This window comes from Rhipicephalus sanguineus, unplaced genomic scaffold (genome assembly GCF_013339695.2).
Source record: "Rhipicephalus sanguineus isolate Rsan-2018 unplaced genomic scaffold, BIME_Rsan_1.4 Seq720, whole genome shotgun sequence".
NCBI lineage: Eukaryota > Metazoa > Arthropoda > Arachnida > Ixodida > Ixodidae > Rhipicephalus > Rhipicephalus sanguineus.
In genome coordinates, this window is record NW_023615842.1 from 12,654 (window position 1) to 40,001 (window position 27,348).

The 27,348-nt window shown below is 46.5% G+C and overlaps 1 protein-coding gene and 1 long non-coding RNA gene across 3 annotated transcripts; both read right to left on the reverse strand.

Annotated features, from left to right (window-relative positions):
• Positions 1–425: 425 nt before the first annotated feature.
• Positions 426–22,854, reverse strand: LOC119378180 (uncharacterized). Of its 2 annotated transcripts, none has more exons than XR_005180946.2 (6): positions 22,555–22,854; positions 14,549–14,753; positions 10,391–10,600; positions 2,293–2,479; positions 2,082–2,224; positions 426–451 (listed from the first exon to the last, which is right to left on the reverse strand). It is a non-coding gene; the product is annotated as an uncharacterized LOC119378180 (long non-coding RNA). The 2 variants fall into 2 exon arrangements; XR_005180947.2 differs by having other exon boundaries at positions 14,549–14,769.
• A 3,695-nt stretch (positions 22,855–26,549) lies between these two features.
• LOC119378181 (tigger transposable element-derived protein 6) lies at positions 26,550–27,287 on the reverse strand. The gene has a single exon (XM_037647403.1). The coding sequence runs from the start codon at positions 27,285–27,287 to the stop codon at positions 26,550–26,552; it is 738 nt and encodes a 245-aa protein (XP_037503331.1).
• Positions 27,288–27,348: the final 61 nt, after the last annotated feature.

A 27,348-nucleotide genomic window follows, 5' to 3' on the forward strand; every position in this document is an offset into this window, starting at 1 on the left:
TGATCTGAGTATACAAAGGCATATACAGTCGCTTGATATAGACAGACAATAAGGACAAGAGGAGATATGGATAAACTGGTAAGAACTGATAAGTGCTGATAAGATTGATACACCTTATAATGGCAAAACACTCTGAAGAACTGAAAAACCACAAATAAAATGGAGTCAACACGTAAAGGCTCTCACCTTCAAGTCGTCTTAGCGAATGATAAGGGGCCTCAAGGAGTTTCATTGATTATCTGCATTATCTTTTTCCACATTCTGCTACTAAAGTGAGACACATGGCATATTTCTAAGTAAATGGCACTTATTTCTAAACTGTCCAAATGCAGCAATAACTCACTTGGTTCTGGGCAGACCATCTATCAGAACAAGTGTTGCGAGATTTGAAAGCACATGTTTTCACTGCCTGCCATCTCCTTCAACTTGCTCATCCGTACTTTGTGCACACCTGCAAGAAAGAAAAACTGCCACTGTTGCATGGATGGACACACAAACATTATGAAACAATGTGTCCATTGATAGAAAACTTCCTACACATGGTACCTTTTACTAAAGAAAAACAAGGTAGTTTCAAAGGTCCACTGATATTAACAAAACTATTGCAATCTTACTGTGCAATACCGGAAATATCAGTCTTCAATACACAAAAGTGAACGGTAGCACAGCACATGTGGGCCCAAGCGCCCAGCACAGTGATGGCATGAGCACAGTAGGCGACACACTGCACACAAATCGCTCTGGATGACTGTCCCATGCTGCAGCAGGTACAGCGTTAAAAGCATGAAGTATGCTTACAAATGTGCTATGCTGATTGTGGTAGGACTGTTGGTAATATGTCATACTTGCACATTCATTGGTGCCTGCCAACAGCTCCAATACCATTTTTTTTTCTTTCCGGCACTAGCTGTGTGGCATCTTTCTTAATTTCGATTTGAAACTGGAATAATATGTGGGTCCGCTGGAAAGTGCAAGAGCCCAGAAAAAAAAAAAGACGAGAAAACTTTTGCAGTGGCGATGGCACAGTTTATTATCTCAATACTTACACTTGAAAAAAAAAATGATGCAGCAAAGTGTTTTTCAAGCATCTGCAGTGCCATAACTTCTTAATAAAACAAGTGCTGCTACAGCAGATGAGGTCATTGCCTTCCACACCTGGCAAGCAATCATTTTTGACGATACTTTTGAGAGATTATCGCCAAATGTGTAGGTGTCTTAGAGCGATAATGTTCCAGGCCCGCAGACAGCAGAACACCTTGGAAAAGTGAAAGAACCTTTAAAGTGATCGAAAATATGGCCCCTGCTTCAGCTCCTCCTAAACTTTGCCATTGTTACATGCACTGGCACAATCTGTCACAATCTTGTCCAGGGTGGAACTGCAGAGGTGAGTACGGCGCAAGAACACGAGATGCAATTAGGCACCTCCAACAATATAATAACCATGATGAACCCATGCCAATGCACTAACTCCTTGGAATACAGAAACAGATTCTCCTAGGCCTTACTTTTGCTACTTGCACCAAAACCAGGGTTAAAATGAGTCGTGGTATGTACCATCTTCGGATAGCAGATACGGATCCATGCTTTTGTTCACAAGAATCTAAGGGACGTCACAAGTGTCATCTGTGCCACTCATGTGGCGAATCTCAGACAAGCCAAGCCAAGCAGCATAAAAAGTCAACATGTCCGCTCGGCAAGCTCAGACTAAGAAAAGCCACTAGACCTTGTAGAGATAGCAGCAGTCTTGGAACCATTACGCCTGGAACGATCCCATAGTTGAGTCGTTGCAGTAGGATTGCCAACGCATTGTATAATATGCCAGAACTGGCTTAGAATAATGTAACAGCTAGGGAAATGCAGCACCAGGGGATGTAATAACTGGGTTCTCCTGTATGGCTTGATTTTCGCAGGTAAATTTGTGCTGGTAGTTGTTGGAAGAGACATTCATTCGCTATTACATAAATGATAGGGATGCATGACAATGTATCGAAATCTATTTGGCAAAAAAAGAAAAAATCTCTCATATGCTGAATGGGTGAAAATTGGGAAATGAGGGCATAACTGCAATTTATGGAGCTCACCTGCAACTTCCCCAGCTTCATTAAAAGCCACAGAAGCTTCGGTGACTGAAGAAGAAAGCAAGAGGTTACATTCTTGGTCAGCAGATGTTAGTGAAGATAAAGAGGCCGTCCGAATTCTTAGAGTTGATGAATCACCAGAGAGCCTGAAAAGTGCAAAAAAATAAGATAAGGTGCTGAACCTATAAAATATATATTTAACGAAACATTTTACCTTTCATTAGGAACACTGCCAGCTTGTTCTGCAGATGAGACTGCATTTGCAGCATACTGATGGGTGTCCGCACCAAGTACTTCAACACTGACATCAGAAGAGAACAGCGGTTGTCTTGGTCTTGAGACTTTGCCCTGACATGGACAGCTGTAGGGCGATCACCTAAGAACTCTATGTCCACTTCCACCTAGGCATAATAAGCACCTCCAGTGAACAAGTGCAAACTACAAAATCTACTAAAATAAAGATGAAATTATTACTAAGATGTTAGATGTTACTAATTATACTTAATTATCACGAAGTTACATAAATGACTTTCTACGCCTACAATTTTAGACATTTCACTGACTTTTAGTGCAGCCCACAACTGTGGGGGTACAAACCAGAAAAGACTGACCTTACGACTCAGGGCACTCAAAATTGGTAGACAGCCATCACCATTAAACATCAACCAAGCTATCAGAAGGTCAGGTCACCATAGTATCAACCAGAGTATGCTGCGGCATGTTGCTAAGCTCAGGGACAGTGATTATCTTCCTACTATTATAATGTCTAACACTGACGAGTTTTGAGAGGTCTCAGCAACAGAAAGGATGCAGCTAAAAACACTGATGAGGATAGAAACAGGGTGAATGCGTTACAGCGAAAGACATGGTGTCAAACTGGTGTTCTCAGCTCCATTGAAAATGAAAGGCCTTTGCAAAACAGTAAATACCGATACAGGAAATATGGTCATAAACAGTTGTGGAATAAGGCATTAAAGCAGGTATTTGGAGTGCCTAGACAACATTGTTTACAACATTCATCTCGCAGGTGCAAAATCGTATACAGTCTGTCACAAACAAGCGCTGATAAAGCACGCGCGCGCGGCCGCTTTGAAACGGCAGCGGGAGACAGAACGGCGCGAGCCGCGCGCCCAAGAAGCGCGAACGACGAAAAAACAAGCATCAAAAGACGCCGGCGCGCCGCATCCTCCTCACCCACTCGAGCCAGACGCAGACAACGCGATCAACGCCCGGCAAAGCCTGGATGTTTCTAGAAGGAAGGGGGGACGCATCCCCGAGCGACGCCGCAGCGAGTAGAACCGGCGAGAGAAATCTCGAACTATCCTTAGCCTTGGCTGTACTGCACGCCAAAGAACCCTTCCGACGCTTCTAGAAACCGGGGGAGAAAGGATAAAAGCGTGCAAACGACGACGAGTCGGGAAGTGAGTGAAGAAGTGAAGGCAGTCGAGACAGTTGAGACAGGAGTGAGTCAGTCAGCCCGGATATGGTGAAGTAAGCTGAGTGTGGCTCCGTTAGCCAAAGACGACGTGTTTATGATGGTGTGCGGTCCGTCGATCGTCGATCTGGAAGCATTGGAGGACGACGCCGTGTGAGCCGTGACAAGTTACGACGACGGTTGAGCTACGACGATCAACGCTGGAGCTGGCGTGACTGTTTCCTTGAAAAGAAGCATTCGATTACCGTCCAAGTATTGTGGACTGGATACGCCGTTGTCGTTCAGGACTTTAACTGTCCTTGAATAGTGGTAATGCATGCGATTGCATTTGTAGCCGAGTGTGCATGTTTGTGTTATTTGTATTGCCTTAACTGAGAATATATTTCGTTGTGTTATCGACTCTGGGCTCTGACTCTGTCTTTGGACCACAACCGGCGTTCACTGGCGCACCAAAGGACCAACTCTAAATTGTCCGCGCTTTCGTGGTGCGTTTTCGGAGGGCCGTGACGCCAGCCCTTAGAATCCGCCCGGCGATTGCCGTCCCCATTAACGGGATTAGTGACACAGTCGAACCCGCTTATTATGGCCTTCTAAAGCGTGTTCTAAAGCATGAGAGAGGCGTGCGCTTGCGCGTGCCCCGCTCCAGTTTACTCGCGATGAAAATACCCTAGATCGGCGAGCACCGCACGCTGATTTCGGACGCTGCGAGCGAGGTCGCTCAAGTCATTTCTTCAGTGGCAGAATGGCAGTGAGGAATAAAAAGAAATAAGAGGCAGCATGAAGCCTTGCGGTCAGCTTTTCGCACAGCAACCTTTTCTGGCGCCATTGTCTGCAGCTACGACCGCCTACGATGAACCTACGCCTTGGAACGACTTCACGGATAAGCATCAGAAGAGAGCGAAGGCGATGTGGCGACGGGCGATGAACATGCCATTATGACTTATCATCGACAACCCTATCACAGTCATCTGCAGCTGTCTGCGGCTGCACATGTGGCATAAACTGTTCGGATTGACGGCAGTACGAGCAGTTCAAGTGTGATGCTGCTGTTCGCAAGTTCGCCGCCGCCGTGCCGTGCGAGATAAAGTGCGCGTCGCTTCGTGGAAACGAAAGTAGCTCGCTGGTGTTGAGCAGCACGGGCACCGAGAGGCACGGGCACCGAGAAACGTCGATCCACTTACAGCGAGCGTATACTTCGCATTTTATTAGGCGACAACCCAAGCGTGCCGCGCCTCTTCGTGCAGGACTGTCAAAGCACCGCAGAGATGTAGAGTGCGCGTTACTTGCAAAATGCTTGTTTCGCCACGTTGAACGAACAGGCTACCCGCCGCACACGTGCACAGTCTGAAGGGAAGCGGACACGAAGAACGCACAAATGTGCGTAAACACCAAGCGGCCTGGCAGTGGCGTGAGCCGTGTAGGCAATGCGCTGCACACAACTAGCCAGGGATGATAGGCTCAACATGGCAGCACCGCGGTTCAGTAAAACGGTGTCAGTCAACTGCAAAAATGGTTTAAAAGGAGTCCTGACACAAAACTTTTTGCCCCGCGTTTTTTTGCTGCAATGTGTTGCTGGGGGCCTGTTAGTCATAACACGGCACATGGTTTGCTGCAGCGCGTGACAGATAATTAATTACAAGCTCCTCATTACCGACACAGCCTCAGTTTCGGTTTGACAGAGCTCCAAAAACGACAAGCCGCCGGGTGCAACTATCACCACCTAGCGAGTGAAACGCTCGGTCACGTGAGCACACAGAACAGTGACGCATTTCCGCGCGGTCTGTCGTCGGGCTCATTGTCGTCTGATGGTGACGATTTTCTTGCGGCGGGGATGGAAGGAATTTTCGACATGGCGAATCACTTCAGGTTTGACCCGCTGGCGAGGAGCGATTCGTCGGGAAGCGCGTCAAAACAGAAATGGCGGCTATGACGTCATCATTACTTGTACCGGCTGAAACGTTTACGTAGGGGAAGTAGGGGGGTCACCTCGGGTCACCTCAGAGGGTGTCAATGCACTAGGTGCGGCCTATAATGCTGGATCGCGCTCGCGAACTTCAAAATTCATATAAAATACCTTCCAAGCTTTATTCGCTGTCGATATTTTGCAGATGGTACACACACGTACACGGGAATCGATCCAGCAGGCTTTCTCGGCCGCGAAATTTTGTGTCAGTACCCCTTTAAAACCCCTGTCACACGGCCACCACCAAACTCAGTTTATCACCGTTACGCATTGAACTCCTTAATGGAGCTTAAGGGGGGACGCGGCTTTCGTATCGCGCAAAATGGCAAAAAAATCGATTTTTTGAAAATCACATTTTCAGTTTCTGTAGCCCTTTTTCTATCTGATTCCAAAATATCTTCACTGAAAACCACCTAGAAGTGCTTTAAAAAATTTGTTGCACGTGCTGAGGTGGCGAAAATTATTGTGGAGATCGCAAAAAAATGGTGGTTTTCAAAAAAGTCTTGCTCCGCAACGGTACAACCGGGCGCCGCCATTTTGAGCTCGCCGTAAAGAGCATTTCTTCGTTTTCAAATTCCCCGCCTCAGCTGGCTCCTCCCTTTGAAAGCAAGCGCACAAAAAGCAAATCTCTGAAGGTCGTTTCGAGGCCTCCTATTGGCCGCGTCCGCCATGTTGCTCCAGCACGCCTCGTCATTGGTCCGATGCTCGCTCCGAGAGGACAGCCGTCTGCTGCTTACGCGTCGCGATGTTACCTGATGTTACGACTGTCGAAAATCGCGCTGCTTAGTGACGCGTTCACTCGTTCTGTGTGCACGGGTCGACGATAATTTAGAATAGATTACCCTGTAGTTTGACAGCTGCAAACGGAAGCGCAGTCATCAGTGTACGATAGACGATAGCGTGCCGCGCTCGTCGCGAACATCGCAGATGCGCTTCTCGGGTAGAAGTTCAGCTTGTCAGCACTTCGTACTCCGTGACGAATAACTTCGCGGGACTACTCTTTGTACTCGCGATCGAACATGACTTGCTTTGAAACATCGGGCACCGCGGCCACGCACACCGCGACCGAGCTTACTGCTCGGAGTCGTGGCTAGGCCTAACTCCGCTCACGGCGCTGGTTTACGAGATGAATCCGAACTTTGCGGGCAAGGACATCGCGCTAGCGGACAAGCCGCACTGTGCTTCGTCACAAGCAACAAATCGCATCGTCCGCTGGCTCCTCGAAAGTGCGGATGGGCATTTTACGAATCGGCAGCGGACCTCCCGGCCAAGCTCGTCGCGCATTGACCGCTCGGAACAGCGGCTAGCAATTTCGCGGTCGGCGCCGCAAAATGCGAGACCAAGCACTTATGCGCGCCGATGTTTCGTCGCCGCGGCTAGGAGCATTGTGCATTGTCACCGAATGCCGCCAGCCAGCATATCGTGCGCCGACTTCCCGGACCCCGCGGCCGAGTACATCGGCTTGAAAGAAAGCGCTGGTGACGCAATTCAGGCACGCTTGGATTCGTGCTTGGTATCGCCGCTAGCTCTGATGAATCTTCTAAGATAACGAATGCCTCGCAAATTATCGTTTCCGCGACCGAGTGGATGATGAAACGCATCACAGGCGAGGTTTGCAAATGAGCGTGGCGTGTGAAGCAGGGAGTTGAATTTATATCTGACCAACTCGCGTTATTGAATAAACTGCTCAGATATTTGATCCCAGAAATGTTTGCAATAACTGTGCCAATTTTCATCAAAACCTACGAAGGAATAAGAAAGTTGGTACTGAATGCCACGCCCCACCTTAATTTTATTCAGAAGGTAACTGGAAAGAATGACCTCCGGTACACGTCCATTGTTTGTGATGGAGACAGTGATACTCTCCTGACTCTTTCTGAAAAGAACATACAGATTTATTCCACTGGCTAAAGAAGACTGTATAAATCATGTCAAAAGAGGATGGGTACAGCTCTCCAACACGTGTCAAGAAGCAAGAAGGATCGACTAGGAGGATGGGGCAGCCTGATTAAAAGACTGACTAGTTGTTATGACATGGCTATCCGTGACAACATTGGCCTGATGCAGGACTTGATCAATAGGCTCACCAGCTATTATCGCCTAGCACTGCGAAGCAACACGGATGTCGAAGACATGAAGAAAGCAGTGATAGCCACCTTTCATAATGTTTCATCGACAGATGCAGAACCTCATCACGAGCTCTGTCCTTCCGGTGCCCGTAGCTGGTGCAGGCACCGTGCAGCAGAGGCAGAGGGGAAGCCACAACCTCCACACACGTATAACCTGCCCAACAAAGTTGTTGAAGCGTTGCGGCCAGTGTACCAACACCTGTCTTACCCTCAACTGCAGGCTCGTTGCAGTGGCAACAAGACACAAAATGCCGCTGAAAGCCTTCACTCGGTGATTTGGTCACTAATTTCTAAGCAGCAGCATTGCCTCCCTCTTCACTGTGAAGTAGCAGTCCATGAGGCAGTTGCGAGGTACAATGCAGGCAACTTTCAAGCTTACACCAAGATTTGTGCTGCAATGGGTGTGCAACCTGGGGCCCTTACCCTCCACAGGGCTGCTAAAAAGACGCTTAGCGAGCAAGGAAGTCATTGCACATGCATAAAGTGAAGGGGCAGAGACGCAAAAGGTTGCCTCTACACAAGGACACCAAGGACTACAGTGCTGGTGCGTTCTAACAAATGCAAACAACTTCAAAACTTTGATAGGCTTTTTCTCACAAGTGTGTTTTGGACATTGTGCATTGCTCGTGGAAAGAGTAGCACGGGAATGACTGGACCGATTTTGATTCTGTTTCTTTTTCCTGAATCCCTGAACACTGCTTGTGGGTATGACATTCTTCAATTTCTTGTTTATGGCCCAGTTTTTTTTCTAGATGATGATTTGTCCATGACATTGTTTCTGACAATGTGTGTCAGCAGCCATGATGATCTCTAAAAAAAAAAAGACAATTTACTAAACAATTCTGAGAGTGTCATACCTTGTAGTCTTCTTTTGAGTAAAGATCAACACCTTTTGCAGCTTCCTGGCATGTTTTGTTACAGCGTTAGGCTTTCCACGAGCAGACCATATAATTGGACCATGTAGCATGATGTAACTTGAGAACTACTCAAGGTATCATGATGAAACTGCATATTTCCCTATACGAGACACTTATTAGTATGCATGCCAAATTTCATTGCTCTAGGTCAACAAACAAAAAGTTTTTTTTCAATGCCACCTCCCCCCTTAACCAGAATGGAGTTGTGGCCGTGCTACACAGCTCGGTGCAAGCTTTCGACGGTTGCCGCATGAGGCAGAAAGCGCTGCTGCGCTCATCGAAACGTCTCATTTTTTGCCTGTGCAGTCGCCTTTAAAGCAACAAAAACGTGTTTTTGTGTGTTGATGAAGTGCTCAGAATCACCATTGCTGTCACAGTGCTTGTGCGTGCGCCTCACACGTGCAGAAACAAATATGGCGCGACGCTTCACAGCGGCGGCTTGGCGAGGCGTTGGTGCAGCGAGTACAAGCACTGATGTCCGAAAAAATACAACTAAAACTTACACTACAGGGCGTGAAGTGCTACGCAAAAAAATAGCATAGTAGTTTTTAAAATTATAATTCAGCTCATTAGGACGATTTTGCTAGTGCGGTTTTCAGTGTAGCAGTAGCTGGCTGGGAACAAGAGTACTCCATCGAGGCAAAATGGCCATTACCGAAGTCCCTCCACCAAAAGCTCCATTTAACTTCCTCAACGAAATGGTGACCGTGTGTCATGAACCCAATCCCCCGAGGAAAAGACGAGGGAGGTAAACGGAGTTCACAGGTGCCCGTGTGACAGGGTATAACTCACTCGTGCGCGCAGCGGGTGAAGCGCAGCGGGCGTCGCTTCACAAAGCGAAAACGCTTAACGTGACACTAGGGGTTGTTAGCACTTCTCAATAAAATGCGCAGAAAAAAAAACTGCTTGGTCGCTAAATGCATGTTTTTGAGGGCGAGTACATTTACAACGAACTACTGATATAACAACCATTTTCGCGTCACTTTCGAGTTCGTTATAAACGGGTTCGACTGTATAGGGCACACAAGCTGATGTTTAAAGATCAGATTAAAAGAGCACAGACGTGCAGCTGAAATGCTGCAGTTGCCAGGGCGTTTAACAGTGCACTGCACACAATGTGGTCGCAAACCTATTTACCCATACCAAGGTGTTGAGTCACTGCAGACCTAAGGAAGGACGAGAAATCTTGCAGGCTTACTTCAAGCTAAAAAAAACCCAGTAAACCACGTCAGCTCTCCTTCTGTCGTGCTGGGAAACCCAGGTTTTAAATTCATAGACAATCATTACATCAACCCACATGTGTCACCTTGAATCTTAAGATTTGCACAGTTCACCTTTATTTCTTTTTGGCAATTTTTTTTATCTGTCTTTCACCCTTCTGTACAAACGGTTGTAAGCTTGCACACGTGTGCCTGGTCTTTCAGTTTTGTTTATCATTAAGAATAAATTGGCATGCCAAGAAAGAAGACCACACTAAGATTTCATGAATGAAATTTCAATTGGCACAATTGACGTTCACAGGGAAAAAAAAGGCATTGTCCCTGGCATTACCCTCATTGAAAGTACAGCAAGATATCATCTAGGTTGAATCCACCAGTACCATACATAGCTCACTTATTTCGTTCACATTACCAAGACCTCCCTATTAACAATGTTGAACACTGAACACTGTAATTAGGTACTTATAATGTAGCATTAAGAAAATGTTTGGGGGGGGGGTACAGATAAGCCACTAAGCACTCTACAGAGCCTCTCCTTGGTAAATGAACCCTCACTATAACATACTATAAGTGAAACTTGCCTCACAATGTTGAAAATAAGCGTAAAACAACACACCAGAGATTAATGTTTAAAAAAGTATCTTGTACCTCTGGAATAGGCACACGCCAAAACTGGAATGTGTTGAAGTTGCTCTCTGCTCCAGAATCCACATGAACAACTAGCCTCTGCCTGTCCCCTTGAACAGACAAGGGCTCCTTAATCCCGAAACTCTGTGTGCGTGCTTGCTCTGCAGATAAGTCATCTTGAGGCATGTTTCCTTCAAACAATCCTTGTGCAGCTGAGGTTGAGCCTGCCACCTGCAAAATCAGTTCTTGTGGGGCAATTGCAGCACACAAATGTGTAGGCAAATGCGTAGGCACATTTGTTATATGATAAGCGTCCAATAAATTTAATCAGCTCTAAACAACAAAAAACATGGCTGATCCCTCTGTCATAGGAATCTGTATAATACGGAAATTAAATGTGTCTGCACAGATACGCACTTCTTCAAAACATTGTCAATTAAAGGGAGAAACGGCACGGTGTGCGCTTTCTAGCAATGGGTAACTGACACCTGTGCTCATGCATACACTACCACACTGCGCTTCAGGAACACAGGAGGCAGAGGTTTGTAGACTGAGCCGCAAACGCGCGTGTCCCGCTGGCCTCTGTCTTGCTCCACCAAGGCACGACATTCGCCCTTCGAAATAGTGTCCTTTCTGCAACGCTTATTGCAGCAGTTTTGTTAGTTGGTGCTCTCGCAATCAAAGCAGTCGGCGGCGGAGAAATCCCGTTGCTGCATGTGGAAGCTGCACTACTCCGATGAGCCGGCACACGCTAACACGAAGCGAAAGGCAAAAAACGTAACTGCGTCTAGGGTGCCTCGACGACGCCAGCACGACCAGTGTCCCTTGGTGGTATCAAGACACTTTAACGAAGGCCTCCAATATGCGCGCAATCTCGGAGTAAGCGCTAGTAAGTGTCGATTGTGACGCATTACTTCTTTTCACCTCTCACAGACGGCGGCACTGCCCCGCTCCGCCCCGCCTACCTACATTGCCAACAAAGAGCACTGTGCGAGAGAGAATGTGCGAAAGATATAATGCGCGTTCGTGAAGTGTCCAGCCTCTGCCAAGGTAGCTTAGTCGTTTCAGCGTCGGGTGCTCACAGTCGCGGCCGGAAGGTCATGGGTTCGATTCCCAGTGCCGGATCTTTTTCGTTGTTTTTTCTTTCTCACTCGTCGGCGTCTATTTGATTACCGTCATATCCGTAACGAATGTACTTGGTGGACCACAGCATAAAACACTTTCGTGAAAAAATATTGTGTATTCTGAACCTTGACAAAAGTTCTACAACAAAAGATTGCATTGCAGCATCGACGACTTTCACACTAACTTTCAGGAGACTGCCCAATCAAAGCTGTAAACACGTCGTGATAATGAAATCATGATTGAAGCACCTAGCCTTACAACACAGTATTCCAACTTAAGAATATACAGGCTAATCTGAGATATACACAAAAAACCTGTTGCAGTTGAGAATTTAACATGAAGTCATATTCGAATTTTTCAGCCAGCATGATCAGTGATGTGGAGCCTACTGTCTACCCTACTACAAACCCTAATACAAACATCAACTTGGTCTTCAAGGGCCCCTAAACCACCCAGCGGTCGAAATTTAGTTGAGGTGAGGAAGTTGTGCACGAGTGTACAACGAACACAAAGCCGTGAGAATTTTTCGAAACGGTGCCGTAATAGTGGAGTTACACGTGTTTGATGATCGAAACGCGACGATCGCTTCTTTCCCTCTTTCTTACGCTACCCTCTTCCAAAACCGCTTTGCCCTCCTCGCTGAGTCAGCTGAATGCTTCTCATCTCGCGTGGCATACGTCACCGCTGACGCACTGTTCGAGACAGCGTCTACTTCCGGTTGCCGCGACTCCGGCGACTCCGACGCTCCAGCTCGCCGTCAACTCTGTGTGGTATCTGGGTGCACTGTTCGTTGACTAACCGCTGTTGCTGCCGTGCAGGCCCGTGCCCCTACGAATCGTGCCGGTATGGACCCTGTGTTGCGCTCACGCCTTCAAAGGATTGCCAACGTGATGGACCCGTACGGGGACACGCCGTGCCAGACCACCTCGGCTGGAGATGAGGAGCCGAGCTCGAGTTCACGGAGCTCATCAAACCGCAAGGCGTGGATGTGTATTTACGCTAGCGACTTGGCGGTTGCGTTAAGGCCCGCTCACGCTAGCGGCAAGTAGGACAGCTCTCGGGCGTGCGGCGACAGCAGTCCAACTTGAACGGCAAGCTACGCCGGCAAGCCTCTGAAAAACTTGGCCGCAGTGCCAAAAGCGGTTGTCGTCCACCTCGAATCTATCAAGTGGCCGCCGTGCGCTCTTAGCGTGTAAGCTCCGGACTGATGCTTCCATTTGCTTTAGATTCATGTTCGGCCCCGTTTTGGAGAGCCATACTCAAATAATCGATGCTGTAGGCTTAGCGATCGAGAAGGGCGCTTCCGAATGCTCGGAGGACATAGATTAGGCATTTGTTAGTTGTTTCTAATCCTCCATAGTTGGCGCCACTTGACCTGGCGCCAGCTTGGGGGCATTTTATTTGGTTTTACGCGACGCTTTCTTTAATGCCGGACAGACTAAAACGCTTTATTGACTGCTGGAACCCTTCCTGGCAACGACACGGACGACATCCGCACTTTTAGCGTGAAAAGCGCGGAAAAAAACAAGCAGCTCGAAGCGTCCCGCGACAGCCGCACACGACGCGGAGAGCCGAAAGCAGACGACGCGGCGCGCCGTAGTCATGGTAACCGCTCCTCCGTCACTGATTGGCCACGTCGCTCTTCGGCAGACGGAGAACGGCACAAAAAATGGGCCTGGGACCTATTCTGCGTACGGCAAAGAACGGCTGACGTGCGCGAACGAAATCGCTTGCGCATGGCAGCCTGAGAACGGCAAACGGCGAGCTGCCGTGCCGCTAGCGTGAGTGGGCCCTTACAGGCCGCAGATGTCGATTCGCAAGCGGCAACACGACCAAGACAGCAAGTTCCGCGCGAACAGCTGTTCGCAGAGTAACCGGAAGTCGTCAGTTGTCGTTCGGCCAATCGCAAGCATCGAAAGTGACAACGTCATCGAGTTTCACTGGTGATGTCACACATGTCAGTGGCGGGAATGGCGGGGACCGGAAAGAAGAAGCTATTGTTTTTTCGAAATTGTGGCGCGCCCACGACCTGTAGCGTTGCGGCGTGTGGCATCGTTGATCGCGACGGCATTCTGCACGCGATGCGCTTGTTACTTGAAATGTTTGGGAAAATGTCGGAGGGGGTTTAGGGGCCCTTTAAGGGGGGAGGTGGGGATCGAAGCTGAAATTCCTTATTTTTGTAGTAGAACAATGAAATTTGGCACGCTTATTGGGAAGTGCACTGAATGACTACTTACAAAGTTTCATTAAGATATCTCCAGTAGTTTTGACATTATGAATTTTTACTTGCATCATTGTCGTATCAAACTTGTAGAAAGCCTGCGTGACAACAAAACATGGTAAAAGCCCAAAGTTGCCCTTATATTTAGCCATAGGAATGGTTCATGCTACCCCGTTCTCCAAATATTTTTATTACCTCGATTTTTTTTACACGGAACATTACAACCATGTTTGCATAATGCATTTGTTATCGGCAAGTCAAATTAGCTAGAGAGTAAAAAGATGAGAGAGTAATTCAAAAATATAGGAATGTCATAGCATAGAGAATTGACTAGGAAATGCAATGAAACAGACCTCGTGAAAATCCATCAAGCTATAGTTGTGCTATGCTTTCTGCAAGTGGGACAGTCGGGCGAAAACACACTTTCCCACGAATCAAACAAACGAACAAGCAGCATTTTATTACGCCTTGTGATGCATGGAAGGTTCTTTTATTTATCACCAACTCGTGTGATTAGTAGTGGTTAATTGTACTCGGGACTCTTGACGTCACTGGGATAATTCCCAAAATGTTACACTCGTGGCGCATATAGTGTCCTATATTTACCTTAATTTCTCGATTAGTAGAGCACTGCTGTTGATAATATTGACGTTTTAGATGTTCTCATGACCTTTCACTCTGACATAAATTGTTATTTGCCTTTAGTGTCCCTTTAAATAGGGATGTTACAGCATAGTGAAGACATTACCTTAACAGGCACATACGCCAGAAGAATCACTCCCTTTCTGAGGACAAACACCTCTAGCAAGCATGCATATGCAAAGCCAACCTACGCCTTCTGCACTGCAGCTTGCAGACAAGTCTTCTGGGTTTTCTGGAAGAACCACACCGGAAGGGTCATTCTTATTGCCGCAAGTACCATCTTCTGTTGCCGTAGAGGAGTTGTACAGCCGGGTTCCCCTTCGTCATCTTGACACACGGCCTGCTGCTCTCTTTTCCTGGCACAGCAGAAACCACTTCTTCATCCACTGCAGCCACCTGACAGCACAGCGCACTGTTAGGGCCATGACACCGCAATAAATTACAACACTAATTTAATGGTATCAGCCAAGTCACCGTCAAATGCAGCTTGTAAGTACTGTCAATCAGAACTGAAACTCAAATTTACTCTTCATACACTACTACAACTACAGTGATGTGATTGGCTGAAGCCATTTTGGAGCAGTTTTTCAGAGCAGCCAAAAGTGTGTTTTGGGGCAGGAAAAAAGGCTTTTAAAGCAGCCAAAAGCGTATTTTAGAGAAGAAGAAAAGGCTTTTGGAGCGACAAAAAGTGTATTTTAGAACAGGGAAAAAGGCTTTTGGAGCTGCTAAAAGGTCATTGCCGAGTGGAAAAATTTAATTTATGACAACTAAAACAGCTGAATAAAGCAGAACTAAGTAGCATTCCATAACATTCCATACACATACAGCTTGGACTACTTACAGCGTAACCGCTCATAGTGCCGTACCGACTATAATGCGGTCTTTTCTTACTTCCATTTATTCTCCCATAGAACTCCACGTATACGCATACCGCTTATCGCACAGCTCTTGAGATGAAAGACCAGTTACAAGCAAGGTAACGATAGAGTGTACTAGAAGTTCTGAGTGGGACGAGCAGCCGGCTCTGCACCTGCATCGTAGCGAAGCGCGGTTCGTTGACAGTTGGCGTGGCGGCGCTGCGGTCGCAGTGGATTGGTGGTGTTCGCACTGGCGGGCACTGGTTCGGACGTGTTCCAAGTGTGTTCGTCGTCGCATTCACCTATTAGCTGCGTTGGCTCGTAATGTGTGCGTGAGCGCTGCTGCTGTTTGTCACTGTCTACTACTGTGCTGTGGCGGGAGCCTTGAATGCCCAAATGCGTGAGTGCCAACGACTTCGGCATGACTAAACCTGGGCTTCGCCATTGCTACGCACCGGGATGCCGCATATGCTATGCCGGCGTCAAAGCAGAAAGGAAGCTATCGCTTTTTAGCGTTCCAAAAGATGAAAGTAGAAGAAAAATCTGGGAAAGGAACCTCCATCGCAGCGACAAAGCTCTCGAGGAAAACTGTGCAGTGTGTGAGCTCCACTTCGAGGACCGCTACATACTGCCTGAATACGTCCACATCATTGACGGCAAAGAAGTGAGAATCGCCCGCGGTGTTCCTGCACTGACGCCAGACGCAGTGCCTACAGTCTTGCCCAACGCTCCGAAATATTTGAGCACGAAACTGCCTCCTAAACGCGCTCCTCGTAAACGGGAAGCGCATACCGTGCCGGGACCCCAGAATAGCAAGAAAGCCTGCACGAGCACGCCTGTCGACGAGGACATTGAAAGTCAAGGCGACGTGCACGACGTGTCGACAGCGTCGTTGAAACTAAAAAACTTGCGAGAACTGAGGACTCCGTCTAAATATTGGTCGGTGCACCAATTCCATGGCTATGAAGGCGCTGTTTATACACCGTCGAAGTTGGATACGTGCTCTGGCACTGTCACTTCAGAGAGGGCAGTCCTTTTTCACATGAGCGTGATTGAGCAGGCTAGTTACGAAACATTTCTGAATGGAAAGCTCTCTGAAGGACTTGCAAGAACTGTATTGCAGGCAGAGGAAGCCCTTCTTCGAGCATCTAAATTTTTGAAATGTCCAGGTGCACTCAGCACTTTGTCTATTACCGAAGGGGATTTAACGACGAAGCTGTTTTTTTTGTTTTAACCGTGGCCCAGCAGCAAACACGTTGACAGGAATTTGCTTGTTCTGTTGACTCAAATGGTCGAAAATTTTGTAGACTTGGTCCGAAGCCAATAAGGGTCCAGATTTGCAACAGAAGGCCCACTTGACTACGTTGTATTTTTATTTTAACTGTAGCAGCGGCTTCAAGAACGCGATTAATTTCTTCAGGCATGGAAGCTCAATAGAGGTTTTGAGGTAAACACCAATTACGGTCAAGTGGGCCTTCTGTTGCAAATCTGGACCCTTATTTTCTCCTAATTGATTCAATTACAGCAATCTTAGAAACCCTTGTTTCGGCCTTAATTCTGTCAAAGCATTATTCTTGGTTATTCACTCACTCTGCACTCCCTACTTTGGTAGCCTGCACTATAGCGTTTATTATAACACTTCAGCTCCACATTTTTTTGAAACCGTGGTTTAAAAGCAATAAATTGTTTACAAGGTTAGCACTGGTAGTTTATTTCTGTGTAGAGCATTCTCGGCATATCTGAGTAATCTTGCGTGCGGTCGCAGCATGCTCAAAATAGTGTAAGTAATTGCAATAATTAAAAAAGATACTAAAGTATCCCGACAGTTTCGAGGGGTGTGCGAAAAGCTGCAAAAGTAGTACGTCAACGGCAGCTATCACTCTCGGGCGTTTAGACGAACGAATGCCGCTGAAAATTTCCATGGTAGAAAATTAGCGAACTGACACCGCATTCACTTCTAATTTATGCAGTTGCCACCACGACACTTTTAAGTGGTCAATTCTTAGAGAAATTGACTGACCGGATCAGTCAGTTGGTATCATTGACGCATCGCTGTCCGTGTTCTAGAGGGAACACGAAAAAGAATACACGGCACGCTTTCGTTGGAAAGCCTTATAAGTCACTTTGAATTTATTCTCACTTGTTTTCTTCTACCCTAATGTCTGTATATAGATCCTGTAAATAGAAAAACGGCGAAATGCGAGAAAGCGCGGCCGGTGCGCCCCGGCACGCTCGGTCGCGACCAATCCAGTTCGCCCGCAGCGCCCCCTATTCCGTCAACGAGTGCCGCCTCAGCAAAAGCGCTCCGTTCGTCCCACTCAGATCCTTCTAGTACACTCTAGTAACGACCATGCTTCTCAATGGAGGTACGCCGGCCGAGGAGAGAGTGATGGAAGGAGTTACGAAGGAGGAGGGGACAGGGAGTGAACCAAAAAAGAAAAAAAAAAGGGTGCATCGTGGGCGTGCGGTGTGAGAAAGGGTTGTCTAGGCGCTGGAGAAGCCTTTGCTGCGGCCACTGCTGCCACTTGCAGTGTGTTCAGGGCGCACGCGCGGCACCTAACGGGCACCCACGTCAAGTGCACGGTACAGCTTTTCGGTTTTTTGTCCGGAAAATATTAACGTCATCGTAGAGTGCAGATATCGTGCGTGCGACCTCGATTCCACCATCAGTGAAGGCCGTTTTCCACTAATGTACAGGCTCTGCGATGCGGGCTTTTGCCTTTGCCACCAGCAGGTGGACTTCCAAGCTTGGTAGGCTTATGCAGGATAGTTATCGCAGCTGTTTTCCCGAGCCGCGAACCCAAACTTGGTTTTATGCGTGCTGCCCTTGGTTGAGCTCCAAGTTTGATCACTTTTGCGCCCGATCTCATATTGTCCTTCCCAGGGCGGCATGCCACATTGCCAACCTGCAAGCTGGGCCTAACGTGCGCTAACTGCGTAACTGCCATTGGTATCGGCAGCGGACATGCGGTTTGGTGCAGTCAACAAAAGGCTTTGCAGTGGTTACATTCTGATAGGGATGGATGGATGGAAACGACTTCCAATTCTGAAAACAAGGACTCGCATCGTCAACAAAAACGAGGGCGTGCATGTGCAACACTCGAGTGGTGGTTTGCGGTTGCCACTGCTTTCGATATAGCGCCTGAGAAATCGAAAGGAAACTCGGCTGCCATTCCGCAAGAAATTCAGCACACAAACGAGGCGCTCAGAAAAGTTATTCGGCGACTTTCTGCCAAAGCACTTTTTTTTCTGCGTTCGTTTTGCCGGCACAGCCTTGCCACAAACGTTAAACCTTTCAACACTCGAGTGGTGGTTTGCGGTTGCCACTGCTTTCGATATAGCGCCTGAGAAATCAAAAGGAAACTCGGCTGCCATTCCGCAAGAAATTCAGCACGCAAACGAGGCACTCAGAAAAGTTATTCGGCGACTTTCTGCCAAAGCACTTTTTTTTTTCTGCGTTCGTTTTGCCGGCACAGCCTTGCCACAAACGTTAACCTTTCAACACTCGAGTGGTGGTTTGCAGTTGCCACTGCTTTCGATATCGCACCTGAGAAATCGAAAGGAAATTCGGCTGCCGTTCCGCAAGAAATTCAGCACACAAACGAGGCGCTCAGAAAAGTTATTCGGCGACTTTCTGCCAAAGCGCTTCTACTCTTCGCGCTACTACTCTTCGCGTTACTACTCTTTGTACTCGCGATCGAACATGACTTGCTTTGAAACATCGGGCATCGCGGCCACGCACACCGCGACCGAGCTTACTGCTCGGAGTCGTGGCTAGGCCTAACTCCGCTCACGGCGCTGGTTTACGAGACGAATCCGAACTTTGCGGCCAAGGACATCGCGCTAGCGGACAAGCCGCACTGTGCTTCGTCACAAGCAGCAAATCGCATCGTCCGCTGGCTCCTCGAAAAAGTGCGGATGGACATTTTACGAATCGGCAGCGGACCTCCCGGCCAAGCTCGTCGCGCATTGACCGCTCGGAAACAGCGGCTAGCAATTTCGCGCGTCGGCGCCGCAAAATGCGAGACCAAGCACGTTATGTGCGCCGATGTTTCGTCGCCGCGGCAAAGAGCATTGTGCATTGTCACCGAATGCCGCCAGCCAGCATATCGTGCGCCGACTTCCCGGACCCCCGCGGCCGAGTACATCGGCTTGAAAGAAAGCGCTGGTGACGCAATTTAGGCACGTTTGGATTCGTGCTTGGTATCGCCGCTAGCTCTGATGAATCTTCGAAAATAACGAATGCCTCGCAAATTACCGTTTCCGCGACCGAGTGGATGATTGAACGCATCACAGGCGGGGTTTGCAAATGAGCGTGGCGTGTGTGAAGCAGGGAGTTGAATTTATATCTGACCAACTCGCGTTATTGAATAAACTGCTCAGATATTTGATCCCAGAAATGTTTGCAATAACTGTGCCAATTTTCATCAAAACCTACGAAGGAAAATGCCACGTCCCCCACCTTAATTTTATTCAGAAGGTCACTGGAAAGAATGACCTCCGGTACGCATGCATTGTTTGTGATGAAGACAGTGATACTTCCCTCACTCTGAAGAAAGAACATACAGATTTATTCCACTGGCTAAAGAAGACTGTATAAATCATGTCAAAGAGAGGATGGGTACAGCTCTCCAACACATGTGTCAAGAAGCAAGAAGGATAGACTAGGAGGATGGGGCAGCCTGACTGAAGACCTGATTAAAAGACTGACTAGTTGTTATGGCATGGCTATCCGTGACAACATTGGCCTGACGCAGGACTTGATCAAAAGGCTCACCAGCTATTATGGCCTAGCACTGCGAAGCAACACGGACGTCGAAGATATATGAAGAAAGCAGTGATGGCCACCTTTCATAATGTTTCATCGACAGATGCAGAACCTCATCAAGAGCTCTGTCCTTCCGGTGCCCGCAGCTGGTGCAGGCACCGTGCAGCAGAGGCAGAGGGGAAGCCACAACTTCCACACACGTATAACCTGCCCAACAAAGTTGTTGAAGCGTTGCGGCCAGTGTACCAACGCCTGTCTGACCCTCAACTGCAGGCTTGTTGCAGTGGCAACAAGACACAAAATGCCGCTGAAAGCCTCACTCGGTGATTTGGTCACTAATTTATAAGCAGCAGCATGCCTCCCACTTCACTGTGGAAGTAGCAGTCCATGAGGCAGTTGCGAGGTACAATGCAGGCAACTTTCAAGCTTACACCAAGATTTGTGCTGCAATGGGTGTGCAACCTGGGGCCCTTACCCTCCAAGGGCTGCTAAAAAGACGCTCAGCGAGCAAGGAAGTCATCGCACATGCATGAAGTGAAAGGGCAGAGACGCAAAAGGTTGCCTCTACACAAGAACACCAAGGACTACAGTGCTGGTGCCTTCTAACAAATGTAAACAACTTCGAAAACTTTGATAGGCTTTTTCTCACAAGTGTGTTTTGGACATTGTGCATTGCTCGTGGAAAGAGTAGCACGGGAATGACTGGACCGATTTTGATTCTGTTTCTTTTTCCTGAATCCCTGAACACTGCTTGTGGGTATGACATTCTTCAATTTCTTGTTTATGGCCCAGTTATTTTTCTAGATGATGATTTGTCCATGACACTGTTTCTGACAATGTGTGTCAGCAGCCATGACGATCTCTAAAAAAAAAAAAAGAGAATTTACTAAACAATTCTGAGAATGTCATACCCTGTAGTCTTCTTTTGAGTAAAGATCAACACCATTTGCAGCTTCCTGGCATGTTTTGTTACAGCGCTAGGCTTTCCACAAGCAGACCATATAATTGGACCATGTAGCATGATGTAACTTGAGAACTACTCAAGGTATCATGATGAAACTGCATATTTCCCTATACAAGACACTTATTAGTATGCATGCCAAATTTCATTGCTCTAGGTCAACAAACAAAAAAGTTTTTTTTCAATGCCACCTCCCCCCTTAATTGCACTTGGGACTCTAGACGTCATCGGGCTCATTCCAAAATGTCCCACTGGTGGCGCATGTAGTGTCCTACATTTACCTTAATTTCTCTATTAGTAGAGCACTGCTGTTGATAATATTGACATTTTGGACATTCAGAAACATTCACCTTTCGCTCCGACAAATTGTTATTTGCCTTTAGTGTCTTGCTAAGTACGAAAAATTCATGCAGACATGATAGACCACATTTCTCCTGGAACTGGTGCTCTAATGATACCAAGCAGTCTTGGCACGTTGAGGATTGTTCCTCAGCCAAATATTAGCGCAGTCCTATTAAAAAAACTTAAGTGTAGGATAGATAGTGAGCATCAAAGCACAAAATTTCACCACGTCAACCATGCATCAATATAAAAAACAATGCACAGTTTTCGCACCAAAACAAGATGACCCAAAGTTAAAATGAGCAGCACTGTTTACTGCAGATGAGACAGCTGTACAAGGCAACATGACAAGACCATTAGGTGTAAACAAGATTGCTGTCAGTTCAAAAGTGCCACCATTAGTGGTGCCATGCGGTATATAAAGGCCAAAGCACTCATGCAATGGTGGCATCTTTCATTAGGCCTGGCAGCATCGAAACAAACAGCTTATCTCAACAATGAATCGAAGCGGGTAGTCTCAGTGCTGCCATGTTGCTACTGTAAAAATTGTAGTACAGATGATTTTTTTCTTCAAGAAATGCAATGTGAAGTGAACACCCAACATATGGACCGGTCATTGGACTTAAAACTGGAAGTGTGCCCTTTGAAAGTACCGGTGTCACTGTTTACTACTAGCCCTGTGTCATGGGGCAACCCCATTTTGCGTTCACATTCTTTTGTGAATATTGGGCTCTTCGCTGCTTTTTTTTTTTCCTTTGAAATTGGGTGTAGGCCGACGACAGTTCACTGCAGTTCACTGCAGCTGGCTTGTGGAGTTTATCCGGGAGCTATGTTCATGATCACTACAGGTGACCTCAGAGCAGGCCTGTAGCCAGGAATTTTTTTCGGGGGGGACTTGCTGAAAACCTGAACTATTTGAGAAAAACATCTATTTTTATTATTTATTTTTGGTAAAAACATGTACTTCAACAAAATTTTTTTGGGAGGGGGGGGGGCTAGACTTAACATATACCAAGTCTGGGGTAATTTTGTTGAGCCAGTGACGCCAAAATATGATAAATACACTTTGAAATCCGTGACGTCACACGGGGAGATTTTGGCGTGAAATTTAAAAATGAAACTTTAAACTTTATTTTCTCCTCTATTAATAAACCTATGATGGTGAAATTAACTTTCTCAGAGCACAATTTATCAATCTAGGTCGATTCATTGTTTCTCTTTAGTGTCCCTTTAACACGCGTACATCAATATATTTGTTCAGGTACTCACCTTCCCAAAGTGCACCAGATCTCTATCAGGATGAGCAACAGTGCCAGTAAGAAGCAAATCACTGGTGTGAGTATCTTCCAAAGAAACCGGCTTCTCCAAAGCTGTCAGCAATGCAGGGTTGTCTGCAGGGGTGTCTGCAGGGCAGGGTGCCTCTCCCTCAATAAAAGCATCTAACCGGTCTTCTGGAGTTCGCACACTCACTACCCCATCCTCACTGCAGTAGAGCCCTGTGCGCACTGGGTTGGCAAATGTTGAGATGAATGGCCCCAGAGCCTGGTAGGCAGCTATCCGAACCTGCAATGCATCTCAAAAGATTAAATATTGAGGCATTCAGGCCACTCTAAAAAAATTATCATGAAAATAGTTTGCCACTTGAAATATCAATCTTTACAGTAATTTGATGCATTAATTCTGCAACAGCGTGACCACAGAAACATTTAGAACGTGCTTTGATAAATTTTGGCCTATATGTGCCCTGTAGTGCATTTCTGCACTACAGTAGACTACCATAAATTCAATCCTGAAGGGACAGGTAAAAATGGTCAAATTATCCCCTAGGTCGAATTAGGCAGGACGCAGGAAAGACTACACATGGCTGAATTATCGGCAGTACAGTAGACTCTTTAAATGGAACCTGAAGGGACCAGGAAAATATGTTCCATTTAACAGGAGTTCCGTTTACCGAGTCATGAACAGGGGTGCAAAATTCAAGTACGAAACCAATCATGTTAGTCATTTGTTTCATTTAAAGGAGGACACCAGTTTTCAACATGTATAATCACGAAAAAAATCAGTTTTCTTTTTAACAGCATTTTTGTAACATACAGGCATTGCCGCAAGTACTGACGAAGTTTCTTACACCTTGGATTGATATTTCGGCCACAGCATCAATTTATACCACAAAAACAGGCTATATTCTAAATTTAAAAAAAAGCACAAAAATGGAGCTCTTGATGCTATGAGGCTGTTGAATGACGTATGCTGCAGCAGTACTCATGCAGGTTATATACCTGGTGGCTACTAATCATCTAACAAGAAAATTTTAACATTTTGTGTTGCATGAGGTTCAAAATCGGCATTATTTGCTTTTCTGCATTTTCTCAAAACCTGAGTTTTCAACTCTTTGCAACCTTTCGGGAGTGGTCTTTCAGTAATCAAAGCACCTAGAATTGTAATTCTTGTTGCACTACTGAGCTACACGAGTATTGCCCACAGGGGTAGCAGCAGATTTTGTATTTAAGTTTTAATGTTTTTTTAATTGCCCGTGCATTAAACAACTAACTAGCCACATCTTGAACAGGAAGCTTTGATATGCTGTATAATTCTTAATAGTTTGCACATCAAAAAAGTATTCCTACCCCTGTGAAGCTTATGTTTCCTAGTATCCGGCTATGTGCCTAAAGCAAGATTTCAATGAGCAGTTCTTGCGCCATTGTTCCCGGAAACAATGCTAATTAATTTTAATTAACTTCGGTACTAATGGACATATTTGAAGAATAATTGCATATTTGGAATCAGCGAAGAAAACTAAACAAGACTGTACCGTTTCATTAAATTTGGTAAAGGGAATCAATGATATTTAAAAACCCACTCCCCCCCTTAAGCAGCATTTCCGTTTACCGAGTCTGCTGTAAACTGACCCATATTCTTGTCTTACACTGCAGTGAAATATTCACTGTGCCTTCTCCTCAAACATGTTAGCTGCCTGCCAGAGCAAGCATTTTTTTGCACATTGTCTGAGGAGTCCGAGCAGCAGTGGCCACAACAGTCTGCATTTGCGCAGAAGTGTTAGCTGTCGTCCTTCTTCCACACATGATCTGTATTTCACTTTAGTTAGCCGCCACTATCTGTTCGTACTAGCTTCTGCAGTACTATAGGCTTCCGCCTAGGTTCGAGATCATTCTCTGAGTCGCTACCTGACAGCACATGGAGGAAGCCTGGGAGGAACAGAGCAATTGCCTGACAACGTCAAAGTAATTTAACGAGTGCCTTGTGAGAGCATATCCTTTGGCCTCTGCTCCCCTTAGTGTTGTTTGAAGGGAAACTGCCACAGTGATCTAGTGGTTATGGTGCTCGACTGCTGACCGGAAGGTCGCGGCAGTTATATGTCAATGGAGGTGCAATGCTAGAAGACCGTGTACTTAGGTTTAGGTGCACGTTAAAGGCCAACTCCGGCGATTTTTTGGCAATGTCAAAGTAATGGTGCTTTTATGTTCCTGAGACGCTCCTGTTAAGGGGCCCAATAGCAGAAATACTCAGCAAATTGGAGAATAATTTTAAATAAGCAAAAAAGCGCAACACCAAAACCAAACCGAGTGTACTGTCTACGTATGACGTATGACGTAGACGTTGTTACGAACGAACCGGAAGTCGTGCAAGGCATGCCGGTCACGCTGGCGCTGAGTATGAAAACTGACAGGCGGGACGACCAGCGAAGCGCTGGCCAAACCAACGCTGTCTGTCGCCTTGTGCACAGCAGACACTCGCTGTAGCGGCCGAAGCGCCGAAGTTAGCGGTGCCCTCGGCTGCGTCACTTCCGCCGCCTTCCCAATACCGACGTCACAGACGCAATGTTGCCAATAATTGTGGCAAGCCAGGAGGGCGTTTGCAGGCAATCTTTAAAATTCGTTTGCAAACAATCTGCACATGTCTCAAGCCTGTAATTTGGCATAAATGACTGAAACGTGCAAAGGAACGTACCCAGCGAATTTCATTGAGATCCATCTACCTCGAAAAATCGCCGGAGTTGGCCTTTAGGGGGAACATGGCACTGAAAAAAAAAGTTTTTTATTTCTTAATCCATTCTGATGAAACTTTCTGAGTTTATGTATATTTGAGCACTAATTTCAAATATGCAATTATTTTTTTAGTACGATGTGTAGTTTTTAAAATACAAGTTTTTTCATGTGCCTTTTGGGGAGCAAACTGAGTTACAAAGTAAATCAGCATATCACAATAATCTGCAATCGGAACTGTGTGCAGTGCAACAAAAATTGGTGTTCTAAACCCATTAGAACAAAAGTTATGGTATGTTGAACATTCACTAGTGAAATTCTAGATTGAAATCGACTCACTCGCGAATGTTCAACATGCCATAACTTTCATTCAAATGGGTTTAGAACATCCATTTTTGTTGCACTGCACACAATTCCGATTGCAGATTATCGGGACATGCTGATTTACTTTGTAACGCAGTCAGTTTAGAAATAATCTTGCTCCCCAAAAGGTACATGAAATATTTTGTATTTTAAAAACTACACAATATACTAGAAAAGTATTTGCATATTTGAAATCAGCACACAAATATACATAAACTCAGAGAGTTTCGTCAAGATCGATCAAGAAATAAAAAACTTTTTTTAAGAGCAATGTCCCCCCTTAAAGAACACCAGATGGCCAAAATTTCCGGAGCCCCCCACTACGGCATCCCTCATAATCGTATTCTGGTTTCGGAATGTAAACCCCAACAATTATGTTATTTGGAGGGACTGTCAGTTTTCATCAAGATGTACTAAAAGTGCTTCTAGGAACTTCGTATGCGGCAGCAACGCTTCCCACTGTGCTCAACTTCATTTCCAGTATTGTGACGAACAGGAAATTTTGCCACTTTTAGGTTCCTTCAGGTTCTGTTTAACGAGAGTCTACTGTATTTGCAAGGCGCTCTTACAGTAAGCATTCTTTAGAAAAGATTAAATTACACCCTGAACTGAATTTTTTTTTACCAGTTCAATATAACATGGTTTGATTGTACTATAAATGAACAGACACTTGGCTTGCATAAACCTTGCTACCAAAGAAAATCCAAACTTTAAACAAAAGCAGATTTTTAACAAGTAAAATCGAAGTAGCTAAATTTTTGTTTTCGACTTTCAATTAGTACAGTCGAGCCCATTTACAACGAACCTGAGCGTGACGCGGCGTCCGTTCGTTGTATCCCGAAGTTCGTAACAAATGAAAAAACAGCTTTCAAAAAGTTACAAGTGAAAATCCAAAATTTATTTTTTCGCAAAAAAGTCCGTGATGCACGTCTGCTTCGAGAGTGCCGATGCGATAAGGGTGGTCTCCAGTTTATTTAAAGCGGCAGCATGCTCCTCGCCGAGGCCCTTGGTATAGACAAGTTGCCTGAGGCTATCTATGTAGCCAATTGCTACAGGCACGCTTGTGGACGCTGGCTCCAACGTTTCATCGTCGTCATCTGATTCCTCCAAGTCGCTCTTGCCGCGCACTTCATTGACAATGCCCTCATCCATGCACGGTTCCGCGGTGTCGGCATCATCATCGGCCATAACGAAATCATCCCAGCAGATGTCCCGCCCTCCCATGTCGGAGTCGACAACACGCTGCCACAAGTCGCCGCCGGAGTGTTCCTCTTCGGAAGCTTCAGGGTCGGCATCAGCTCCGACGTCGGCGAAGCCGGCCTTGCGGAAACAGTTTTGCACACATGTAGCCGTTACCTCCGCCCACGAAGCCTTTACCATCTCCAGAGCCGAGTACAGCGACACCCGAAGCGGCCGGATGGCTGCCGGCCGGTCAACAGCTATGAGCATGCGCTCCACTACGCGGCGCCTATAATAAGCCTTAAACGCGCGGATTATGCCCAAGTCAAGCGGTTGCACTTTCGACGTTGTGTTGGGTGGCAGGAAAAGCAGGGTCACTGCCGTGAGAGAGGCTTGTACGTGGTGCACAGAGCAATTGTCGACCATAAGCAACACATGCCTGCCTTGCTTGTGCATGTCGCGGTCTAACTCGCTCAGCCACTCTGCGAATAAATCGCGCGTCATCCACGCTTTAGCA